At 41.1% G+C, this 25,190-nt stretch overlaps 1 protein-coding gene across 1 annotated transcript in view; it reads left to right on the top strand.

The window, feature by feature from the left end:
* ROR2 (receptor tyrosine kinase like orphan receptor 2) overlaps positions 1 to 25,190 on the top strand; it is a 154,768-nt gene that overhangs the window by 106,322 nt on the left and 23,256 nt on the right. Inside the window, exons 3-5 of the mRNA XM_056848715.1 lie at positions 10,220 to 10,507; positions 12,143 to 12,173; positions 23,543 to 23,670. Of these exons, the coding sequence (XP_056704693.1) occupies positions 10,220 to 10,507; positions 12,143 to 12,173; positions 23,543 to 23,670 (447 nt within the window). The remainder of the gene's footprint in view (positions 1 to 10,219; positions 10,508 to 12,142; positions 12,174 to 23,542; positions 23,671 to 25,190) is intronic.

The following is a 25,190-nucleotide window of genomic DNA, read 5'->3' as shown; positions in this document are numbered from 1 at the left end:
TCCTTGTGTAGAAGATTCAGGGTTAGAAATTAACTTCCATTGCCTGTAACAGGAGAATGCAGGCCCACAGGTTAAGTGAAACATTTTCCCTTTGAATCAGTATTCGAAACCAGGGTTTAATCCACAAATAGAATCCTGGATTGTGTTGGTTAACTAACACCAGGTTAATCCATCTACATTCGTGTGTCATAGGTAAGCAGAACTAATTTCTAACTGGAATTCTACATACAAGGAAGGAAGGGAAGAGTGAGGCATGCATACAGGCATGACAAAAAGCCTGGTTCATACACTTCCCAGTTTATTGTTGGTTTAGAGTGATATAATTGCAGCAACCATTATTTATATTAATGTTTTACTGCCAATAAAATAATGTAGTAGAATAAAACACACATTTGAGATGTTCTTCATTTAGTTGAACATAAATTCTGATTGTATTGTGCAATTTCTGTATTTTAATTGACAAATATGGTAGCTTTCAATGAATCGCTGAGACAGCTGGATTAGATGCACGTTGTGTTCCTGCTGTGCTGAAATAGCACTTGATGGGTTTTATATCCATCTTTCTCTTATGTACATTATGTATGTAAACAGCTTGTAAAATACAAGCATGCTACATCAAGCTTGTAAAATGCAAGCAAGCTACATCAAGAATGCACAAGCATGACTTCAATAACAGAGCAAAGTCCATGCACTACAAAGTTTAGAGTGTGCAACACCAATGCAGCCAGTCGTATGCCACATATTTTGGCATTGGTTTTTTTGCTGCTGGGATTTCTCAGATCAAACTGGACAGTGAGGGATGTGTATTACTCCAGTATTTCTGTATTGATGTTCATTCCCACATTCTACATCCAAACCTTGTGCTGAACCTCAATGCCATTGTTTATTGGTGATAGCCAGGTCAGTAGGAAGAGCTGCTGGTGTCCACACTTAAGGAGATACATGCCCCATGGTGTCCCCCCCCCATTTTGAGCCTCAATGAAGCAGTTTTTTGATGCACCACCATCTTGAGCACTAATCCTATTTCTGTGTATGAATGTACTCATGTCTTCAATAAAGAACACAAGATATAGCCCTCAGAACAACATAACGAGAACCCAGAAAACCTGATAATATATCTTTCTGTGAACATTTTGGCCTTGTATAACTTGCTAGGAAAAGTGGAGGGCAGCAGGAAAAGAGGAAGACCCAACAAGAAATGGATTGACTCTATAAAGGAAGCCACGGCCCTCAATTTGCAAGATCTGAGCCAGGCTGTTAAGGATAGGACACTTTGGAGGACATTGATTCATAGTCGCCATGAGTCGGAAATGACTTGACGGCACTTAACACACACACACACACACAACTTGAAAACGTGCCTGCTAGTGATTGGTTGTGTCCATACATTTCCCCACCACCATCACCACCCTTCTATTTGGACTTGGGCAGAAGTGTTTTCTTTACATCCTAGAAAAGATTTTTTAAAGAAGAAACAAAGGCAACATTTTTAACCTTTGCTGAAGTGATGTTTTGGCACAAACTTAGAATTAGTACCCATGTAACTTCTTTTCCCAGGGACAGTATGGAAACTGCTGGGTACCTGTTAAACCTACTGACATGACAGCTGTCATATGTTAATTCAACTCTATGGACTAAGAAATAAATCATTCAAGCTTGAAACAAGCATAAGAACTTACAATGTTTACTGCAAACAATATTATTTATTTGTTTGTTTTATTAGACTTGTATACTGCCCTTTCCCTGCCAGGGCAGGTCTCAGAGCGGCTCACATCCATCATAGATACATTTAGTCATAGAATCAATTAAAACTATAGCATTATCTGACAGTTAAACAATTAAAATCACAAAATCCAAATCAATAACATCAATGACGCTTCCATATTAATAGTGGTTGGAACATTCAGGTGGGAGAGCAGCGGGAGCATAAGTAGACTAAAGGTAAAATGAGATGGAGCAGAGAGGCCAGCTTAAGATGGAACCATTGCTGTCCTCAACCGTAGGCCTGGTGGAACATCTCTGTATTACAAGACCTGCAGAACTGAGCTAGATTCCTCAGGGCCCTGGTCTCATTTGACAGAGATTTCCACCAGGCCAGGCCGGGGACTACTAGTAAGTTGTTGTATGATGAATATAAAGCTCTTTGAGGGGTATAATGGGAGAGGCGGTCCCGCAGATATGATAGTCCCAGACCATTTTGGGGTTTAAAGGTTAATACCAAAACCTTAAACCTGATCCAGTATTCAACCTGGAGCCAGTGCAGGTAGCAGAACAGTGGTTGGATATGTGCTCTCCAAGGGGTCCCTATTAGGATCCTTGCTGTGGCATTCTGGACCAGTTGGAGTTTCCAGATCAGCCTTAAGGGCAACACTGCATAGAGCGAGTTTCAGTAGTTTAGTCTGGAGGTGACCATTGCATGGATCACCATAGCTAGGTCAGGGCAGGACAGGTAGGTTAACAGCTGCTTAGCCTGGTATAGATGGAAAAATGCCATTTTGGCTACATTCATGACCTGGGCCTCTATTGATAAGGAGTCATCCAGCGTCATGCCCAAGCTCTTTATGGTAGCTGCTGGTGTTAGTTTCACCCTGTCAAGAACTGGGAGCAGGTGTTCCATCTCTGCCCCCCCCCCAACCCAGCCACAGGACTTCCATCTTCAATGGATTTAATTTCATCTGGCTTTGTTTAAGCCACTTCACCATGGCCTCAAGACACCTGGCCAGAGTATCTGGGAAGGTATCTGGCCATCCGTCTATCAATAGATATAGCTGGGTGTCATCAGCATACTAATGACAACCCAGCTTGAAACTCTGGACAAACTGGACAAGGGAGTACATGTAGATGTTAAACAGCATTGAGGGGAGAATTGCCCCCTGAGGGACCCCTCACACCAACGTGTGTAGGGGTGAAACTCTCTCCCCTAGTGCCACCCTCTTTCCTCAACCTTGGAGGAATGAGTGCAGCTGTTGAAGGGTTTTCCCACATACCCAAATATCAGCGAGGCGGTGGGTCAACAGATTATAGTCAACCGTGTCAAACGCTGCTATCAGATCTAACAATAACAGGAAGCCCGACCCTCCTCGATCTAGTTGCCTATGGAGATTGTCTGTGAGGGTGACCAGAGCCATCTCGGTCTCATGGCCAGGCCAAAAGCCAGACTGAAATGGGTCCAGGGCTGAAGTGTCCTCCAGGAAAGCCTGGAGCTGCTCCACTACTGCTCTCTCAACTACCTTACTCAGGAACGACAAGTTGGACACTGGGCGGTAGTTGGCAGGTTCACTAGGTTCCAGTGATTTTTTTGTAAGTGCAGTCTCACCACTGCCTCCTTAAGTCTCTCCAGAAAGACTCCCATACTCAGGGTCAGATTGACAATATCCATCAGGGGAGCCCTGTTAGAGGGAACAAGAAAAATAACCCAATCCTCCTTCAGGGGTAATATCCCGGTCACTCACCAGATGCAGGATATTCCACCTCCTTAAACAGCAGAGTCTGTGAACATGGAGGAATTTCTAAACAGCACACGTATTAAAAGTTAAGAAAACTGTATTTAATAACTATTCACAAAGTAATTAAATAACAAACAACATCTTGACTAAGGAGGATTCTATAACTTTAACCTCAGCATAACTCAAAAAACATTGTAACACAAGAGAGAGAAAATCAGTGAAGAGACAGTGGCAGTTAACGTCAAGAATAACAGTCTTCAGAAAGGAGGAGCTGATTCCGGAGGATGGAAAGCATCAGTTCAGTGCAAACACAGCTGTTTACAGCAGCATCAACATTGACAGCGATCAATGCCAGCGATCTTTGGGGCGGGGAGTGCCCTGAAGGAGAAAGACTCCCAGATGATCATCGCCACTCCACCTCCCCAGCCCACTGAAGGACCAAGAAACCTGGGGGGGCCAGTTCTTTCAGGGCAACTGTCTCGCCTCCATCACCCAGGTCTCAGTCAGGCATGCCAGGTCCACCTTCATGTGCTGCAAAGTAACTTTGTAGCATGTGAGTCTTATTGTTAATGGACCTGACATTAAACAACATCAGTGTCAGAGGTGAGTCTAACACTGTAACCCCACCACCTTCATATTATGGGATGGGACGCAGATTGGAAGAGGACCAAGCATGCCCATATCTCAGTTTCCTTCCATAACAACACACGGATATGTTCTCTACTGTTACAAAAGAGGAATTAGTTATCGTGGAAGTCCATCTAATGAAAGATTTTGAATGAGTCCAAGCATTTAATTAAGCTTAATGGCTTGGATCTCAGGAACTTTATCAGTAGTTTTTGCATGGCCAAAGGCTATTTGAACTTGGGGTTCTTAAATAGCAGCCTTCTCTCTGCCACGTGAGACCTCTATTTTGAAATGAAAACTTTCAAAACTAGTTTGCTGAACAGCATAAAATGCTTTTTAAAAAAAAAAAAAATCAAATGAGTCCAGGGTGCTGCTGGATATACTCAAGCCAATCGGTACTGCTAAAGTAGCTCTTTGGGTCCTTGCCAGTGAAAGCAACTACAAAATTTAATGATCAAAATGAGATTTGAGGTAATACAATTCTGTTGCAGTCAATGTAACTTAATTTGTTGCTGCTAGGTTCACATTGAGTCAGAGGTGATCTTTTACCCAGACATTTTTATAGACACTATAAAATAACATTTAACTGATCTTCTTGAGTATTAGAACACTTTAATTTGCTACAGCACACTAATACTAATACATATTTTCTTTATATTCTAAAGAAGATAATTTCTGTTTTAAAAACTCAAGAAAATTCTTTGCAAGTATCCTGGAATACATTCTGGAAACATGAACTATATGTGTAATCGTATAGAATGTATATAAAATCAGTAGTAGCTCCATGACAGTGCAAGCACTCATTTTCAGTATTTCCTTGTTTTGAATTATACCTTTTTTTATATCAGCTGCTGGGGAGCATGGACAGAAGGATGCTCTTCGTCTTATTTCTTGTGTGGTTGCTGGCAATGAAAAGGTTTTTATGGGGAGAGGGAGAGAAAAGTTCTTTGTAAATATTTTGCAAGGAAAAACACCATTTCACACTTTGAGAAGGAGAAGAAAACCACTTTAGAAGGAGGTGAAAAGCTACGGAAAAATATTTTATTTTATTTTTTAAATCTGTACTTCAGTGGGGGAAAATGACTGCTTTAATGTAAGACACCTGAAAGATATAGTATTGCATGGTCTATAGCTAGATATATGGGTATCTAGTGTAAGGGAGTCCCCTCTCCCCAAACAAAGAAGTTACTGAGATACTTTGTTTAATGTATGGAAAATAAGGAGTTTTGGAGCACATTCCTGAGGGGCGAAGCTCCATAGGAGCTGGGGTGACCCTGCGCCTGCAGAAGTGCTCATTTAACCCAGGATAATGGGCACTTATGCTGGCACAAGTGGTACACAAACTGGCACCTGGGCATCCCGGAGTGGTGCGGGCCTCTGCTGCTGCAGCCGCTGTTATGGGGTCCTAAATACTGGAAGCGGCAGGCCACGCTGGCATCGGGGTGGAGTTCCCGGGGTGTTCCAAGGAACCCCTTTTGCCCTGGGAACACACCCTGGAGCTAAACCGTAGGGGCATTTCCCCCTTTTTTCTATTTTTTTATTTGTTAAAAAGCTTTTTTTTCCTCCGCTGCGGCCGGGAAGCCTCTGGGGAGGCGGTGTGGCTGCACCACTCTCTGCCACCGGGGATCTACTGCCCCCCTCAGGAATATGCTGCCCCCACCCCTATTAGTTATGAGGAAATTTAGCAAAAGAACTCCCAGTCTGAGAGGTGAACGGCCTTTTGTGATGCATTTTACAACTAGAAGTGCTGCATCGTTTTACAACTGGAAGTGACGTACCGCTGCAGGCAGGCGAGCTTGCACGCATTCCCCGCCGACCCTCAGCTGGTTGGCGGGCAGCCAGGTGGATTGGCTGGGGTTTGCCCGCCACCACCTGGCACTTGGCAACCCTAGGTATAAATGAAGTAAATAAATATACTCTGCAACCATTCCTAGCTACTAGGCCTAGAATCTCTGCTCTGGAGGGGAACCTGAGCCAGTTGCTGTTGTGTTCAAAATGCTACTAACAACTCATTGTGATCTAACTCAGCTTCTTTGTTGAGTCCAGTAAATCTCATGAGATTGGACACCCATAGATAAAGGGGAATGAAAAAAGTTTGAATCAATATATTCTTAAGCATAATTTTCTAGCATCTCGGGTCTAGGCTCCTATAGGCCTTGGTCAAGTGTACCCATTCCTTTCTCCTGGCAACTCTTCAATATTAAATTAGTGTGTGTGTGTTAAATAGCAATTGGAACTATATTAAATAATTGAAAACCACAGTGCATCATTTCAGAAAGATTTGTAATGAACTGTTAGGGTATTAGAACTGAAAATGTGGCTTGTTAGGCTTGGTGTTGGGAGGAGTCCAGTAAAAGGGAGGAATTCCTTAAATCTCTAGGAGTGATCTTCACTCTGAAACTTGTAATTGTAGATCCTCCAAAATAGTAGAAGATTTTTAGATGTTGTTCATCAAAAGGTTTTAGTTCTTCAGTGTTGTGTTGTTAATGTACAGATGCTTTTTAAGAGGGTTGAATATATCATAAATATTCACATTCTGCTAGCAAGTAGATCTGAGTGCTTTGCATTTAAATATATGTTCTGCTCTCTGCCTTGCTTTCCACTTATTCTGTGTCTGTGTAAAGAATGGTATGGAATTTAGATCTATTATGTGTGCATTAAAATAATGTATTGTTGAATGGTGTACCATGCTGTACATTTCAGTCTGCTGTAATTCAGAACAGAGTTATTAGTACACATATGCAGTTACAGATGTAAGCACAAAAACATTTTAAACCCCATAAATTAGTTTCAGCTGAAGAATATCACCATAGTTGTAAATGTCATCTACTCTAAGTATTAACTTGGTCTTGGGAGTCAATTATTCAAACATGAACTATTTTTTTTAATTCTTGGTATATCATTCATAGTTTTTTCTCCAGAAAAAGCTATTCTTTACAGGTGAGTGACTTTGATTCAGAGTGTATCGACATCTGCAGAGACTCCCTTTGACATAGGGGCTTTGGGTACAATGTCTGAAAATAATCACAATCATAGAAATGTCATTTCCAAAATCGGTATCTCTTACTGACAGAAATGATCATAGCTAGTGATGAATAGTACAACTAATTCTGAAGTTCTGAAAACTTGTAAGTTTGACTTATCTGAGCCTAACATATTTAGCACAGGATTTAGCACAGGATTTAGGCTGTCTTGTTACTCACTCTGTAATGCAAAACTGAAATATAAAAACGATTGGTATTTTGGTTAAAATATGTATTAGGAAAAGATCATTATCCTGTTACCTGTTGGGTTGAATCTGACTTTTCTGCAAATAGAGCAAATTTTCAGATAGAATCATTGACACTTTCACCTCTCTTATGCAGTCAGTGAAAATCACTGGTGAGGTTGGGGGAGGGGGGAGACTGTGAAATTTGGTGTGAGGTGATAGTCAGAAGGGGAGAATTGGCAGAAATTTCCTTCCCACATGCCTGTATGTGCAACATATGTTAGTTGCCACCTGGTGGCTGAGTGGAGTGGAAAACAGTTCTAGTTGAACAGTCAGATCAGGCATGTTCCTGAGAAAGGTGCGGTTAGTTGAGGCCATGGATACCTGGCTGTGGCTTTGTGGGCTGCATGAAGTAGGTTTATACCTTTGACCTGCTGGTGCAAACAAACTTTACACAGCAATGTCTCCAAGCGGAGCAAAAATTCACACAAGTCACCCCCCACAATTTCTGCTTATTTCTTTCTACTGCAGCCCCCCCACCAGTATTGTGGCGCTTTAAGGGGCACAGGAGTTTGTTCTGGCAAGATGAAAGCAGCAGAGATCTGTACCACAAAGCAGTTCTGCATACAGCTCAGCAGTTGCCCAGGGTCATATGGCACACTTTGCAGTGCATGGTACATTGTTTTTCATGCCCGTGCCTTTACGTGGATGGGCATAAGACACGAGAAGCATTCATCTGCCCTCTGAGTGATTTAACTTCTAAAGACCCTGGGGAAAGAGCTCGGTTCTGAAGAATGACAGTGCTAGCACCTTGTGTTCACAAAATTTGATAATAGGGCAGTGGTTTATTGGGAGAGGTTTCATAAATAGGGGCTAGTTTCAGAGGGTATCTGCGTTGGTCTACAATAGAACAGTTAGATTTGAGTCCAGTAGAACCCTGGAGACTAACAAAATTTTGGGTTATAATCTTTTGAGGGTCAAAGCTTCCCACTATCTGACAAAGGGAGCTTTCACTCTCAAACACCAACTCTTGCTGGTCTCCCAAGGTGCTCCTGGACTCGAATCCAGCTATAAATAGGGGGCTGTCCCTAGTAGCATTTGTGAACATCTGGAGCATAAGGCTAAAGCAGCTTTAATGCATGCTTGAATGTGATGTCTGTACTGACATCTGGGCATTCGTGTATGGTTCATTTTGGACTGCTTTGAAAAGAAGCTGGCTTCCCTTCTATCACTTAACTTCAGTTAATAGGCAAAAACCTTGTGTTCCAAGAGTCTGAAGCTAGCCATTGTTGGGTCTTTAATTACTAGTTTCCCTTATTGGCCCCACTCCTTGTTGCTCGTGGCCATTTTGGTTCGCAGAAAGTGATACGCATGATCAGATGTGCCTGTTATCACTTGATTTATGCTGCAGCTTAAGGGGGCTGTTCATGCATCCCCAGGAACTTTTCAGCGAACTCCACAATCCAAAATGTATGCAAATGGAGAACAAGAAAATGCGCACCACATTTTGGAACAGGGAAAGGAGCAGATAACAATAGGCAGAAGCAAGCCAAAACAAACTTAAATTACCTGCAGTGCAAATGTGTTCCTAATTCAGTGCCTTTCGTAGCCTAGAGACGGGAGAGCCAGCTTTTTGGCCTGGGGTCAGGCTTTGCCCTGATTGGAAGCAGAGGAGTTCATTGCTGCTTTAAAAAAAACCCAAGTTTAAAATATTATTGCTAAAACTATTGTTCGTTCTTTGGAGTATTCCATTAAGCTTTCCAACAGAAGTATCTATGGCAGAAAAGAAGAAGAAAAAATTGCAAATGTATTCCAGCTGGGGATATCTTGGGGAAATGTTTTTAGTTTATATCTTTGCTATCCACATCTGCAAATGCCATAAACAGTGTAAGGGCGTTTAGTTACACTGCCTCTGATGATGCTTATGACAGTTTTTCATTTCAGTTTGAACACACATGGTGTGAAGCTTTAGCTTGCCTAAATGCTGAAACTGAGCAAGCCCCTCCCATGGCTGCTAGCATTAGTACAGTTGTAGTGCTCTGACTTCTGCCCTATAAATAGATTATAGAAATTAGGAGACGAAAAACAAATGAACTTGACAAATGGAATAAAAAAGATTACCAATTTGTACCCAGCAAATTTCCTTACAGAAATAGGCCACTTCTTGGGTTCCACCAAAGTTCTGGTTGTAACATGATTGTGTTAAGAACTCTGGCCTGTATTTTGGACGCTCCACTGGGAACGAAGCCAGCTGCAAAGCAATTTTTTTCTGTGTACTATCTGTATTTTTTTAATTGTGTGGGTAATCTGTTAGGAATGATTTGGGGTTGGATCCAGATTAAATTCACAATGCTCACTGGTTCCTCCATCATGCCACATAGTTTCTCCTTCATGCCCAATCCCATTGTTCTTCTAGGTCTCCAGGGGCAACATTTCATGGAAATCAGTGTGCGTGTGAGTTTGCGTGCATAAGGGGAGGACGTATGTAGGTTCCTGAGCCATTTAAATTACATGTCCCTTTTAAACTTGCAGTTCTTTAATTCTCTAAGTATTGCTTGTTTTTCTTTGACAAACTTAAATGATGCCTTAACATATAACAGGTAGAACGTTCGCTTAGGAACATTTTTTGGAGCATTAGCATGAACAAACTCACCAGCATTCCTGTTATCAAAACTTTGTCACAGTCCAATGAAAACACACTTTTATTGTGAGGAATTCTGATCAAATTGTGTTAAATTAAGATACACATCGAGAGTACAGAATTATGGGAGGGTGAATGTTGATGCTAACCTGGTACTTGGAAAACTGTGTACCTGCACAGAGTGTTTTAATTAAAAAAACTGAAATCACATTATAAAAGCTGTTCATAAATAAGTATACATGAGTAGTTGCTTGTTCCAGCTCACCTTTGACTTTTTCTGACTTTTCACCTTTTTAGGTTACTTTTTGACCTTTTTGGAACCAGTAAACAATATCACCATAGTCCAGGGCCAGACGGCGATCCTTCACTGTAAAGTTGCAGGGCATCCATCACCCAATGTCAGATGGCTGAAAAACGATGCGCCCGTGGTTCAAGAACCAAGGAGGATCATCATAAGGAAAACAGACTATGGCTCCCGATTAAGAATCCAAGATCTTGACACAACCGACACTGGCTACTATCAGTGCGTGGCCACTAATGGGATGAAGACAATAACTGCAACAGGAGTTCTCTTTGTAAGGCTGGGTGAGTCACTTTGTTTTAAAGTGTGGCTTTTATAAGTAGCTTTGTTGCTTTATAGACTCACTCCTAGTTTTCACAATAGCAAAATGAGAAATTAATTCACTACTTTTTTTTTCCTTTTGGAAAATAAATTGCAACATGAAAGAAAATCAGTTAAGTCATTGCCTGAGGCTTCCTCCTCAGCACAAAATGTCTGGGTTGAACCTGATACCATTTACTAGTAGTAAAAGAAAGTAGATACAGATGGAATGGTCTGTAAATATGGAGTTCAGAGAGCAGCCTAAATGTGAAATAAGCCTTAGCGTAAAGTACAAAAAGGCAAACTTTCATTACTTTACATTTTCACAGTACCACTTGAACTCATTCTGTTCTTGTTGCCCAGAGAATAAGTAGCAACTTTCCATATGGTATTTATAAACTTTAGTCCCAATCTTTGTAAAGTTATGCCTGGTATCTGCAGTTGCAGGAACCTGGTATCTGCCCAAAATCAAGGCACAATTATTGCCTTACAATTACAGTGATGTTGTAGGCCTATTTGGGCCCCAAGTGAGGAGAAAAGTGGGGTATAAATATCCAAATAAACTAGACACCTTCTCTATAGGAAGCATTCATCACTTTATTCCAGAAGTAAGTAGTAGGAAGCATATGAACCTCATGCAGTCACCAAAATACCTTTGATGTTCCTTCATGGAATCTTTAGAAACGAAATACTAATGTGGTGGTAAAGCAACTACATGATCTCAATGGAATATTCCAGAAGAAGTCCCAAATTTTTGCCCCAAATATCTAAGTCTGTATGCAAAACTATTGTGTGGCTGGTTTAGATATGGGGATAGATTGACAGTGCTATCCTAAACAAAATACCATTCAAAGACTTGAATGGTCTTGCAAGGTTGTTAACTCTGCTTAAGATGTCACTATAAGTGCCTTGTTCCAGTTAACAGCAATGTAGCAGACTTTATGGTAATATTGTTACAATCTCCTCATGCATTGCATAGAGGAATGTGATCTGCATTTTCAAAAGAATACATACTCATCATTATTATTGCCCCATCAATAGGAATAGCCCTTTTCAGATCGCACAAGGAAAACAAAGCAATGGGATGAAGAGATAAGGTAGTAAAGTCCAGCTGCACATACTTAGATACAATAAGGGTAGGGGGCCTATGAGGTAGCTTTATGAGGATAGGGGAGGACATTGACATGTTTGAGTACATTGCGGGAAGGAGCCACAGAAAAGGCATAGGTTTATTACATGATGGCAGGGAGGGAAAATGGCAGAGAGACTGCAATTTGAATTCAGGAGGGTATATGACCAAGGAGACCAGTATAGTGGTTGGTTACAGCAAGTTAGTTAACAGGGTTGATTCTCAAAAGCTTATACTGGTGCTACTGGAGTCAAACTTAGTCTTCTACTGCAGACCAACACGGCTGTCGTCTGAAACTATCCATTGAAATATGAGTTGCATTTTTTCAGAGAGAAAAACAAACATTAATATCTTTGTTTTAGCAGACATAAAATGTTGATTTGTGCTTTTGAAAATAACAATCTGTTTGATAGAGGGGAAAGCGTACTGCTAACATATTTTAATTTTTTTCAAGAGGCAAAACTGTTAATTTATTGTTTTATATTTGTAGGTCCAACACACAGCCCAAATCACAATTTTCAGTAAGTACTTCTTAAGTGTCATTTCTTGCATCTCTACAAAAAATTTTTTTTGGGGGGGGGGAAATGTTGGGTAATAGAATAATTAAAACACACCTGAAATCACTTCCCGTCTTTGCAAACCATTTAGTATGATTGAAAACTTTCAGAAAGATGACAGGTCTTGTCAAACATGCAAGTACTTGTACTGTATGTGTTTGACAGAATTTCCTTGCTTTTCTTCCTTCTGCATGCTTTCTGTTTTAGAAGAACAATACAGCTTGATGTTATGGTAGTTATGATTGTGTGCATTCTCAGTATATTTCTGAGCAGCAGTTATAAGCAACTCTTCAACAGTTAATTGTACTGCATGTTAAAGTGATTCTTCAGAGAGAGTCCTTATAATATAAATCAGAAGTCTATTTAGTGATAATCTAAGGGAGGGAGGTACAATCTAGCACCAGCACCTTCAAGGCCACAATTCCATAGTGACCGGGATTTGTTTTATATAGAAGTCCTTACATAATTTGTACAGAAGCCTTAGAAGTGACATCTCTGGCATGGATCATATGATAAACTGAGCACTTTTAGAAGCTATAAGATTGTCGGATGAGAGCATAATTTCATGTATTGAAATGGCTTGAAGAAAAGCTAGAACAGTGTTTTAGGCATGACTTCTTTTTCTCAAGTTTCACTAAGGTTCTGTGAAAGCACATATTGAGAAGAGTTGTTGTGAAATGTTGAAAGAACATATTGTACAAAATCTGTTAATATAAATAAATATCTGGATTGTCCAGTGTTCAGTTTCTGAATGTAATGTAGCATATGAATAGCTGCAGATTCAGTGATGATGGGTTTCTGTGTATGTTAGAGACAGGTGAAACCAAACAGCTCTGCATGGGACAGATTTTCCACCTGAATATGCAGCCAACTTCCAGTAGCCTTCCCATAATCCATTTTGGACTGTGGAAGTCCCATTTAGGCTACATGTGTATCAAGACTTCATGAGCACATCCTTGCCACCACAAAGACAAACCATATCAAATGGTTGTGGCTATGTTAAATAAAATATATATCATACATGCTTCTGATGTGTTTGTGTAGGTTTCAGATCCTGATGATGTCCTCATGCCACATCATCATAAAAACCTCAATGTAAACATGATTGGTTATACTGCAGCTGTGAAGCCTTGCTCGTTGCAGTGTTCTTCTGCCATGATGTATTTGGAGGCTGTGCTCTTATGCTTCTGCCTTCTAAGATAAAGAAGATAAACAAAACTAGAACCTAAATGTTGTGGCATCTTTCCAGGAGAAAACCTTGTTGTTTTTTGAGTAGTTCTGCTGAAGTATGCACATATGTGTGTTTCCTCAGCCAAATTGCTTCTATACTATTATACTGATTTTATTGCTGCCTCTGTTTATTATTGTTTGGTTCCTGGTTTATTAATGTGCTGTTTGTTTTTAGGTTTTCTGTGCTGTGTTTTTATATATAGATTGTTTCTCTTTATTATCTTGGACTGGTATGTGTTTTAATTATTATGATGTAAACTGCCCTGGGCATTTCAAAAGGAGAACTAGGATGCAAGTATTTTAAATAAGTGAGTAGAACTGCAAATGGTTCCACTCATTCCCTCTTATTTCTAACATTCAGAACTGCAGTCTTAATGTTCAGAACATATAGCTTCTTCCTAAAAAACATATACACGGAGATTGCTGTGTGCCAAATGTATTGCATAAGTTGGTCTGACTCTGCTTTCACTGTGGTTATTAACCGTTACTACTTAAATAATTGGGAATATAGTTACAGTGCTCTTAAACATTGAATGTTCAATCCTAACACTCTTCAATATCCATGGAGTTCAGTGTACTGAGAAGGCTATTACTCTGTTTAGGATTGAAGTGTTAGTGTCCAGACACAAGCCCTGTGTCCAGACTCTACCCCCCACGCTGAGGCCACAGAGCTGAAAAACTTACTTTGCCTAAGGCTTCAGGAGGGACGGAGGAAAGAAGATCTGCCAAGGCAGCAACTAAAAAGAGCCTTCTGGCCCTGGCTGATGATGTAATCAGCCTGTGCCAAGGGCAGGCAACTTGCTTATGGCAGCCTAGAGAATCAGTTGGAGCTTGCCAGCAACTGATTAAAATGGGCCACCTGGCCCAAAGAAATAAGCACGGCTGGGCTAGACCCAGTGCAGGGGCAATTGGGTTAATGGGGAAAGGTAGCTAATTGGCTCCTTAAGGGTGGAGGAGGTGTGACAAAGCCAGAAGGCTTTGTCCCACCTGCAGCCAGCTTGGTGACCTTGAGCTAGTCTCAGTTCTCTCAGAACTCTCACCCCCACCTGCCTCACAAGGTGCCTGTTGTGGGGGGAAGGGAAAGTGATTATAAGCTGCTTTGAGACTCCTTTCAGTAGAGAAAAGCAGGGTATAAAACCAAGTCTTTTTCTTCTGTATTGTAATTTCTCTGATTTTATGGGATCTTTGAGAGTAGGAAGGACATGACTTGGATGTGAAGTGCACCTCTAAAGTTCAGGGCAGATAAGAAATTTTCCTTTTCTTACTTAAGTAGGTCCCTATTGGTCCCAAATTATAGATGGGACATGGAAGCTAGAGAGTATGCCTTTCCTGTGGCCAGCTGGTGGGTTCATGGCTGATCATCAGTTCCTTTCAACTCATGTCACCTGTTTACACATATGAGCAACACAGTATGGGAGAAACAAGCTCATGTTCACTCAGTTCCTTTCATGAACTGTAAAAATTGCAAATTGCAGGCAAAGGTTTGTGTGCATGCTGGTCTCATGTTACACTGCTCATTCAAGTAGATAATTCACCTGAGTGGTTATTTGTCAAAGAGCACAGCTGATTGTTTGTGGGAATCTCCTTGAATAGACCTTTGTATCAATGTGTGTCAGTTCCAAATCCTAACAATCAAATGGAAATCAACCCTGAGTAAACAAATGACTGACAAATTGCACCTGCCCTTCCTCTCCCTGCTACTGTTGCAGTACTAGTTTTCTTGTTGAGGCAAGTAACGTAGATGGATGTGTCCCAGTTGACTGTTTCAGCATTTGAAGAGCCAGTTAGACAGCCGAAAAAGCTCTGCAGTGATCTTGGTGCTCTGGGGGAAATCACTGTGTGGATGATGCAGAGTGGATAGATAGGCAGAAGAGAGGATAGCTGTGTAAATGGTAGGTAGCTACTATTAAGCTGTAAGCAAGGCTGCCCTTTCCATGGGTTGGACTTGGCACCATATTTAAATCCACACTAAAGCATGAAACTCAGTGGATTACCTTGGGTCTCTCCCCTCTTCCCCCAATATATGTACACTAGCTTGAGCCCTTTGGAGGAAAGTTGTGCTAAAAATGTAAAATAAAACTCTATAGTATTTATTGAGGAGGTTAAGTTTTTCCCTGTTCTGTATGACAAACAGTAAACCAAGCTATTTGTCATTGTTTAACTTTACCCCGGAGGAGCCCCATGGCACAGAGTGGTAAAGCTGCAGTACTGCAGTCCAAGCTCTGCTCACGACCTGAGTTCAATCCTGATGGAAGTCAGTTTCAGGTAGCCGGCTCAAGGTTGACTCAGCCTTCCATCCTTCTGAGGTCGGTAAAATGAGTACCCAGCTTGCTGTGGGTAAAGGGAAGATGACTGGGGAAGGCACTGGCAAACCACCCCATAAACAATGTCTGCCTAGGAAATGTCAGGATGTGACATCACCCCCATGGGTCAGGAATGACCCGGTGCTTGCACAGGGGACCTTGCACAGGGGACCTTTACCTTTTAACTTTACCCCATTGGATTTAGAGTGTACTTGTTCTTCTTTTCCGTGAAAAGCTGTGACTAGTTTCTCTTCTATCTAATTGTCCCCCTCCCCAAACACACACCATTTTCTTCTTGTCTGTTAGTTCAGATCTTATTTCGGAGCTTTATTTATTCTCTTGTAACATTATATTGTCCCTAGGGACCCATTTTAATTGTTTGCATCAAGGTATCTATCACAGTTGCTGATGGAAATGAACATAAAATTAGTTCTTAGTGTAGGGAAACTGGGATTCAGACGGGTTAAAATTGGCTGGATTCTGTGTAATGAGATGAAGGCATTAATCTATGCATGTAATCTGAATACCCAAATTGCAAAGAATCTGAAATTTATAATTGACCAAGAGTAGTTTATTCCCCAAACCTAATTGATTTGATTTGCCATTTCATTGCAGTGAAATTTGTGCTGTGAAAGAACATGGCAACATATATTTATATTCATCTGTGAAACCAGTCAGTATTGTTCCACAAATAGGAGCTTGGGCCACCAAAGCTGAAGAAGTCTTCCACATATTAAAGCTAAATAAGCAGCACAATAGTTACAAGTATATCATTTTAAGCAAAATGAAACTGTTCCAGCATGTTCAAACAGCAGTAGCTCTTCAAAATATAACCAGTAATGTAGGTTAATGTAGGGCTTGTTCATGTGCTCTAATGGCTATTTTTAGCCGTCTCTTGAGCATAGTTGTATGGAGAAATACTTATGTGACCCATGCTGTACATGACTCCAGGCCAACACCCTAGTTGGCAGTGACCAACAGCCATTTCCACAAACCACCAACAGAGGCAAGAAGCATATACATTGCTTGAAATAAACCACATGGTCCCAAAAGAAGTTAAACCATCTATTTCAGAACTAATTCACATTAAGGGCCAATGGATATGCTTGGTTTTTCCAGTAATGGAAAGATTGCCCTGACAATTCCCATTACCAAATGCTGGTTTAAAGTTGGGAAGAATGAACAGACCAAGGAATGGCTTTACCACCTGTGACAGAAACTGAGGGAACACACAGACTCATGGTTTGGGAGAATCTGATTAATTGAAATCGAACCTTCCCCACACCTCTTCCCTAAAATTAAAATATATAGTAACATGAGTATAATAGAGGGTTCACTGCCATGAGGTCAGTTTTGATGTGTGGTAACAGGGCACTGAAATCTGAGGCACAACTTTTAAAAGAACAACAAAATTTAAAAGAACATGTTAGCAGTCAAAGGCTTCCTCACATATTCCAGCAACAGGCTGGTTAAGGCATTTATACGTATTCACTAGCTACAGCTTCAGATTGGAATTTAATAGTAATTGTATGATAGTCATTGCCTTCTGTCATTCAGGGCTTTCCCCTTAAATCATTTCTACTCAGCCTAAACACCAGATTAGATCCTCTTACACATGGAGGTTCTAATCACACACCAGTCTTCCCTTTTCCTGGGAGTCAGACTAAACTATTACATGTCTGCTGATTGCCTGAGACAGGTGTAAAATGGTCACCATGTTCTCTTCAGGAGATAGAGCTGACCCCAGACTGCACTCCTTTGCTGAGATAGAGCTCTCCTCACACTTCTGCTCGCTTGCTGAGGCAGACTAGAAAGCGTCAGCTGCTGACCTCCCCACACCTGCCCCTCCAGTTCACTCACATCTATAAAAAGTGGTTGGAGGTTAAACAACACTCAAACTGGCTGTTTCACCTTCAGGAGCTAGAGCTTCCTGTCCATCACACCCCTCTTTGGGCAACGAAACCATAGTTTCAGGGATTTTGTACATGTACTGAAATGATGCACTTGGGGGCGGGGATTGGAAAAGTCCTGTATTTTTGCTTCCTTTGTTATATAATTCAGTTCTACTAACAAAATCAATCAAAGAAAATAAAAAGAAATGGCACACTTTTAATAGACATTTTAGAGAAAGCTAGATCAGACAGACTTCTAAATTTAAGGCATGTCTCTAGGTGAACTTTCTTACAAGGCTTGTTCCCACAGCACAGATGCCATTACTTCTAACCAATTAGAAAAAAGGAGGAAAAATAGAGCTGTTGAATTGGTCTTTTAGCCTGGTAAAAGAAGAACCAATCAGACAGCAGGGAGAATGTAGCACTCCTATTGGCAACCTTTGATGGGCACCAACCCAAAATTAGATGTTTCAGTCTCCCTTCAACCTATAAGTAGAACTAGCTTAGCCAGCAAAAGACAGACAAAGGAAGAACTCTGAAAGACTTCAGAAACCAGGGACAGAGCTGAAATCTAGACACCTGCAGCAGAGAATGCCCTCAGAAAGTGGAAGGAGCCTGATTGATAGCTTTGGAAGCTGTAGAGCAGGAGGGTGAATAGCTGTGGAGAGAGATAGGCCCCAGCAGTCCGACTACAGTCAGTCTCAAGGCAGTCCATGAAGGGAAATGCTACATTTAAGTCCTAGGAAGAGGATATTCCCCTCTCCATTAGAACTCTGGCAGAAAAGGCCTCAAAGATTGTGAATTGGAATGAATATAGAATAAGAACAAAGACAACTCTCCTGTATCCAGCTCTGCATTTTCTATTGTTATTAAGTTGGTGTTAAAAATGCAGTTGTTTGGATTTGAAGAGAAACAAGTTGTTCTTTTACTTGGGAAGCAAGCGCCTAAGGTCTAGCTACGTTAGCCAACAGTTGGACAGTGTCCAACAAGCCTTTTTCTTCTTGTGGATGAAACAGTCTAATAGTTAGCGCTGGAATTTGTCATTTTTGGCAATGCCATTTAGTAAGACAGATTAGCAAGCAGTGTCCTAAATTGGATAACAATGTAGTTGAGGAACAAGATAAAGACTTTGTAATTAGCTTTATGGTTTGGTTTTAATGAATAAAAATATTGCTAATGAATGAAAATAGCCATTTCACTGGTTAAACAAAACCTAGCTATTATTTCTGTATCTGAAAAGCTGGGGCATATTTCAAATGTTAGCGCTATTAAGTATATGTACTAAAGACAACTTCTGCTACATAATATATTTTGCAATTTTTAAATGACATATTCATATAATGACACTATGATTTCCTATGAGAAAGGACAGATAACCTGAAGACGCTTACTGGAAAAATCTTTTAAAAAGAGCTCCTAGCTTTTATCTGTATTGCATGGTCTTAGAAATAAACGACTATTCAGAAAACCATATTGTAAACATCAAAAAATCTGACAGTAATTTTCCTTGGGTCAGGCTGTTGGTGAAAATACTGTTCATCAAGCCATTTGTTTAAGGGGAAGAAGGGGGGGGAGAACTTTTTTGCCCCCCCTCCCAATTTAATATTTAGCCTAATGAAGAGTTCTTCAGAACTTGAAAGCTTGCTCATCATTCAGTGTTATTTTAGTTGGTCTTAATAATGGTATTACATGGTTTTTGTTTTTGAATTTTGTGATGGACCAATAAGGCTAACTATTTTGTCCCCTCTGCTTTGGGAATACCAGAATTTGGCCAATAAAGAAGGAACGCTTCAATGGGAGGGAGAAAATGACCACTACCTTTTCTCTTTGTTCTTGGCCTTTTAAGGGACTTTTGTGTTCTGTTTGGCATCAGAGAAATGTTTGGTTGATTATTGGTGGTTAATCACATCATTAGGGTGTAACGCTCTAGGAGTCACCCAAAACTCTATAGTTAAGCCATGGTGTTTTGGGCATATCCTAGAGCATTGCCTCCTGATATAATGACATCACTTCCAGTTTACACCATAAGTGCTCTCACATGATGCCAGCATGCCCCTCCCTCTTTCCATTTGTCACCTGTTGGTCTGGGAAATGCTGGCAGGGGAACAGTGGTAAGTGGCAAGAGGTCTCCTGCTACAGCGGGAGACCTGGCCTGCCTATCTATAGCCTATTTAAAGTCAGGAATATGATACCCTCCCAACTCCCCTTGCTGTTGTCCCAACTGGAATTTGGGGTCGGCCTTTTTAGAAGGGAGTGGGACTTTGGAACTCATTCACAAGCCTTCCAGAGATGCATCTGGTTTGGCCCTTAGCATGCCTTGGAATAATTTTCTTAGAGCTGTGTTTCAAAATAATTCTATTCATTCATTCCTTAAAGTAGAGTTATACAATTAATATCACTGATCTTGGGTTTTCATGAGCCAAATCATAATTAATGAATAGTGTAAGCATTCCAGTATTATCACATAAAGAACAATTGGAAACGTCTGTGTAGGTTTTGAAGCAGTGTTGCAAATTATCCTTTAAATAATGGTACGTGCCTATATTGCATTGCTATATTATTCCTATATTATTCCATGTTTAGGTGGCAGGTTGCTTGATCTGATTCAAATGATATCGATTTCAAGTTGAGCTTAAGTGAAGTTATACGTTATGCTGCTATCATGGTAATAAAAACCATTTCCCCATGTGGGAAGAACTGGATGAGTTTGTAATTCTGTCTGCTTTCACTTACTACTTTAATTTCAGTTCTGGCCTCTGACTGAGTCTCTTATCTGCTTTGGGAAACATATAGAGAAGATTTGTGACTCCAAAATTGAGGCTGAGAGTGTTCCTTGTTTTTCAACTTGGTTCTGTTGACTGGGTTATCTCCATGATCAATTACAGTGAAATTTACTGAATCCCCATCAGGAAAGGGGAGAGTCTCTCTAAATGATGTAAAAAAAGGTGTCATGCCATGAGTGGCATATTTTGTTTGAATATTTTAAGCTTTTAAAAAAATGTATATGGTCCTTCTAAACCTACCATATATCTATACTCTCCATTGACCATTTTACTAGTGAACAATATTGGCATAGAACCTAAAAGCATTGTATGCAAAACCCCTTGCCAGCCGATCTCACCAGTAATTGCCTGCCTAAGAAGCTGCATAAATCTGAAGCCCATCTGTGACCTTGTAGTCAAAAGTTACATCCACTCATTCATTTTAAGGAACAAAATCAATGAAGTAGTCTTAAGTGAAAGTATACCTCTTACCCTCTTCTTCTGATGACCCATCTCTGTGTGATATGGTCCTCTAATGCCATTTGGATGAGACAAATACAGTAGAAGGTGTTATCTAGCATCCACAAGGAAGGGGGTTGTCAGTTATTCCAGTATGCTGGTTAACAAAGCTTTTAATTCAGGCTGTTGAGATCCTAGCAGTGCAGCCCTTTAATCACTGGTAAGTACTGCTGTGTTCACCTCACCAACATGCCTGGGCAAGGACTGTAGCCAGGCTCACCTCATGGCGAGTGTGTGCTTGTGGTGTTGAGAAGGACCAGAGGGTGGCACGGAAGCCACACAAATGGCCAGGACCTGGCCTTGGCTGGAGCCCATTAGGCACTTTAGTGAGAAGGGTGGAGCTGTGTGTGCGCCTATGGGCAGCTGGAAGGTAGCATCACCCAAGAATAGATGGCTGTCCAGCCAGTAAGGAAGGTAAAGCATGGTAGGGGCTGTCCAGCAAGCCCCAGTTGGAACAGAGGCGGGTGTGGATGGTCAGTCCCATCCTCCTCCATTCTGAGGGCTCATAAGAATGGCACAACCCCACACCAGAAGGTTGGCAACATGGTCCCAGGTGCAACATTCAATGACTGTAGTAGCCTTTGCTCATGAGTCATGCCTTAGTGGCATCTACAGAAGTACAGAGGAAATTGGAGTATGCACTTGGTTTGTTCTTTACTCTGCCCCACTGCAAACCAGCCCACAATTACCCCCACATGGTTTTCCTGATTGGAAATGCCTTCCCTCCTACTTTAAATCATATAAGAGAAAAAAAGATAGCTCCTCAACCCAATGGTCCTGATCCAGCCCCTCCCCAACTGTTTTTTTTACAGCTTCAATACATATATGATTAAAGATTTCTTGCATCATATATGGTTTGGTTTTTAGTGTCTGGTCATCTTGGAATGATTGAATGATAAGTGATATGTAATACAAGCATGGAACCCAACCAGCAAGGACTTTCCCCCTCCCTCACTATTTCCTTCTTCCCACTTTTTTCTCTTTCTCCATTGCCTCTCCCCATTTTCTGCTTCCTTCCCTCCTTCCCACCCATCAGCCGACCTACCTTTATCTGCCCCTTGTCTTCAGCTTTCCCAGCTTCCCTGCCCCTGGCAGCCTTTCCCTGGGAAAAATCAGGCCCAGTTATGTGGTTCCAGCCATCACATTGGGCATAGTTGCATAGCAGAGAACCTGCAAGGACTTGCTGGGGGTGGGGGAATCTCACTTTATATTCCTTTCCATACACTCTTTCCTCCTGGCAGCCTCCATATCCTCAATGTTTCCTCTTTCCTTCTCTCCTTTCCACCTACTAATCAACCTGCCTTTTATCTGCCTCTACTATTTACTTCATATATACCCCACCTTTCTCCCCAATGGAGAACCAAAGTAGTTTATATAATTCTCCACTCCTCTATTTTATCCTCACAACAACCCTGTGAGGTAGGTTAGCCTGTGTGGCTTGCCCAAGGTCACCCAGTAAGCTTCCATGGCAGGTCCCTCAGATTCTATTCTGAAACTAACCACTATACCACACTGGCTTATGTGGTGTGGTTGCTGTTGAACAGTAGCAAGCAGCTAGGCCTGGGTGAGCATGCGTCGCATTGTAGCAAATTGCCTGTTGTTGCTGCTGGCCTTGGCTTTGATAAGCCTTCCCTCAGAGCCCAAAATATCACTGGAAAGGGCCTTTCCCACCCACCCCTGCCTTTTACAGGCAGAAACCAAGGCTTGAAGGCTGGCAGTTTTGTTAGGCTTACCTAGCAATGTCCACTGAGGGCATTCGTTTCTGGAAGCTGCAGTTGCTCCTTCTATCATACCGGGGGGTGGGGGGAGTTTAACCCCCAATTTTTTTTTTAAGATTTCCATTTTTGTTTTTTGCAAACCTGGGACTTTTTTTTAATTTGTAGAAATATCTTTCTTCTCTGTCCATGGCCCCAATTTCCAGATTAAGGTATCCTTAAATGAGGCCATGTTGAGCATTTGATATATCGGTGATAATGATTTTTTAAAAAATTAAAAAAGGAGTTCAATCCAAAGCTGATACATAATTCAGCTGATGCATCAGTTTTGTGGCAGAAAAAAAAGAATTTGGCATTAAGTTTAACTGAGGGGGGAGTTTTGCACTGATTGTTTTTCTTTTTGTGTATCTAAGTCATAGTTCAGAATTATGCCATATTTTAATTAAATCTTGGCAAGACCTGTTTTGCTGTTCCCTACAGGAAATGAAGAATTGCAGGAGGAGGTGGGAGAAAAGAAACAACTGCTTCCCTAATTGTGCAGCCTGCCGTTAGATGCCAGCAATGTATTATAGGTTGTAACACGATACATATTGCTGTCTCAGTAGAACAGCTTTTTAGTAGAATCACCTGTCACATCTCATTATCATTAGCATAGGATTTCTAGTATAATTCTGGTTTTTACTTTGTGGAGATCCCCCCCCCCCAAAAAAAAACCAGGTGCCCTTATTACTTTAAATCACTGTTAAGTAAAATAGAGGTCAGAGAGCAGTGTCTGGAGGAATAAAAAATGTCAGATTTACCATATATTTCCCCCCTTCCTCTGAGGGAAAAAAAACCACAGTTCTTTAAAATTCATCAAGTACAGACTGACATCTGCAGAAAGACTTACCAAGCTAATTTATCTTTTTGCAGTGAAGATTATCATGAAGATGGGTTTTGCCAACCATACAGGGGAGTTGCTTGTGCTCGAATCATTGGAAACCGAACCATTTATGTGGACTCCCTCCAAATGCAAGGGGAAATCGAAAACCGGATTACTGGTAAGCCTGCGTGCCTCTCTTCTTGTCTTTTGTGTTTTGTGCAGACTCTTGAACTCTATTTTAACACCCTAAAAAATAAGAGGCAGAGCCTTGAAAGGTTACAGCATAGAGCAAGTCTTGGTCTGTTGTTTTCCTATGGAACAGTGGTGCTTGCAACTAGTCACATGGTGGATGCCCCATGGACCCATTTTGTGTGGAGGAATTTATTGTGCAGTGGTGCTCTTAGAAGTTCAGTTCTTTTGCTTCAAGATGTCTTTGGGGAATAGTTTCTCCTCTTGCCTGAGTTCTCTACTCATGGGCATCATGAATATAATTACATTGAGAATGCTGCATTCACTATATGCATGTGTGTGTGTGTTTTCCAAGCCAGATTGGACAATCTTGTTTCCTTTGTAGAATATATCTTCACTGGCTTGAGTATTTGGAGATTTCTGGTTTGCGGGCACTTCCACAGCCGTCGTGGCAGATGGCTGCAGCCAAGTGCCTTAAGATGTCACTCTCCAGCTGGTGACCTTGTGCTCTGTTAAATAAGGTGGAACTGAAACCAAGAAAAGTAAAAAAGAAACAAACTTACTTAACGGTTCTTGTAGGCTATCCAGGCTGTGTGACCGTGGTCTTGGTATTTTCTTTCCTGACATTTCGCCAGCAGCTGTGGCAGGCATCTTCAGAGGAGTAACACTGAAGGACAGTCCTTCAGTGTTACTCCTCTGTGTTACTTCAGTGTTACTTCAGTGTTACTCCTCTGAAGATGCCTGTCAGCTGCTGGCGAAACGTCAGGAAAGAAAATACCAAGACCACGGTCACACAGCCCAGATAGTCTACAAGAACTGATGAACTCTGACCATGAAAGCCTTCGACAATATTACTTAACCAAACTTACTTAACCAAACACCACATCTTGATAGGCTCCCAGTGGATTTTTAGATTTAGCAAAGGGATGTGGCTTGTTGCTTTTACATGCTGGATAATATGGATGAAACTTCACTCACCGCATCAGATCTTTTTTTCCAATACACTCTAAAGAGAAAGGTTTGTGGTAAAGTCTTTCTCTAAGGGGGTTTTCGCGTTATGTATTCCCAGCGATGTATTAAGAGTTTGAAAATGTTATAAAAAACATCGCTTTAAAAGGGTTTTTGGATACCACGGCTAAAAAATGGTTGGAAGATGTCTTCACAGTTAAAGGGGCCAAACAAAGTGTGAACAGTATTTTTTATAACATTTTCAAACTCTTAATACATCGCTGGGAATACATAGAAAGTGTGAACAGTATTTTTTATAATGTTTTCAAACTCTTAATACATCCCTGGGAATACATAATGCGGTAACCCCCTAAGTTGGAAAGGTCAACGCTGTTAGTGACTAACTCCCATGGCGTACTAGTGCATTTGGAAGGCTGTATGACTAACACTGCAGTCCTTTGCAGAGTTACTCCAATCTCATACTATGTATTTGGAATAACACTGCATACAATTGTCCCGTAAGTGTAGCTGTCCACAGCTGTCCACATGAGAATCAAAGTT

This window comes from Euleptes europaea, chromosome 4, assembly GCF_029931775.1.
Source record: "Euleptes europaea isolate rEulEur1 chromosome 4, rEulEur1.hap1, whole genome shotgun sequence".
Lineage (NCBI taxonomy): Eukaryota > Metazoa > Chordata > Lepidosauria > Squamata > Sphaerodactylidae > Euleptes > Euleptes europaea.
This window is presented reverse-complemented; position numbering and strand designations above follow the sequence as displayed.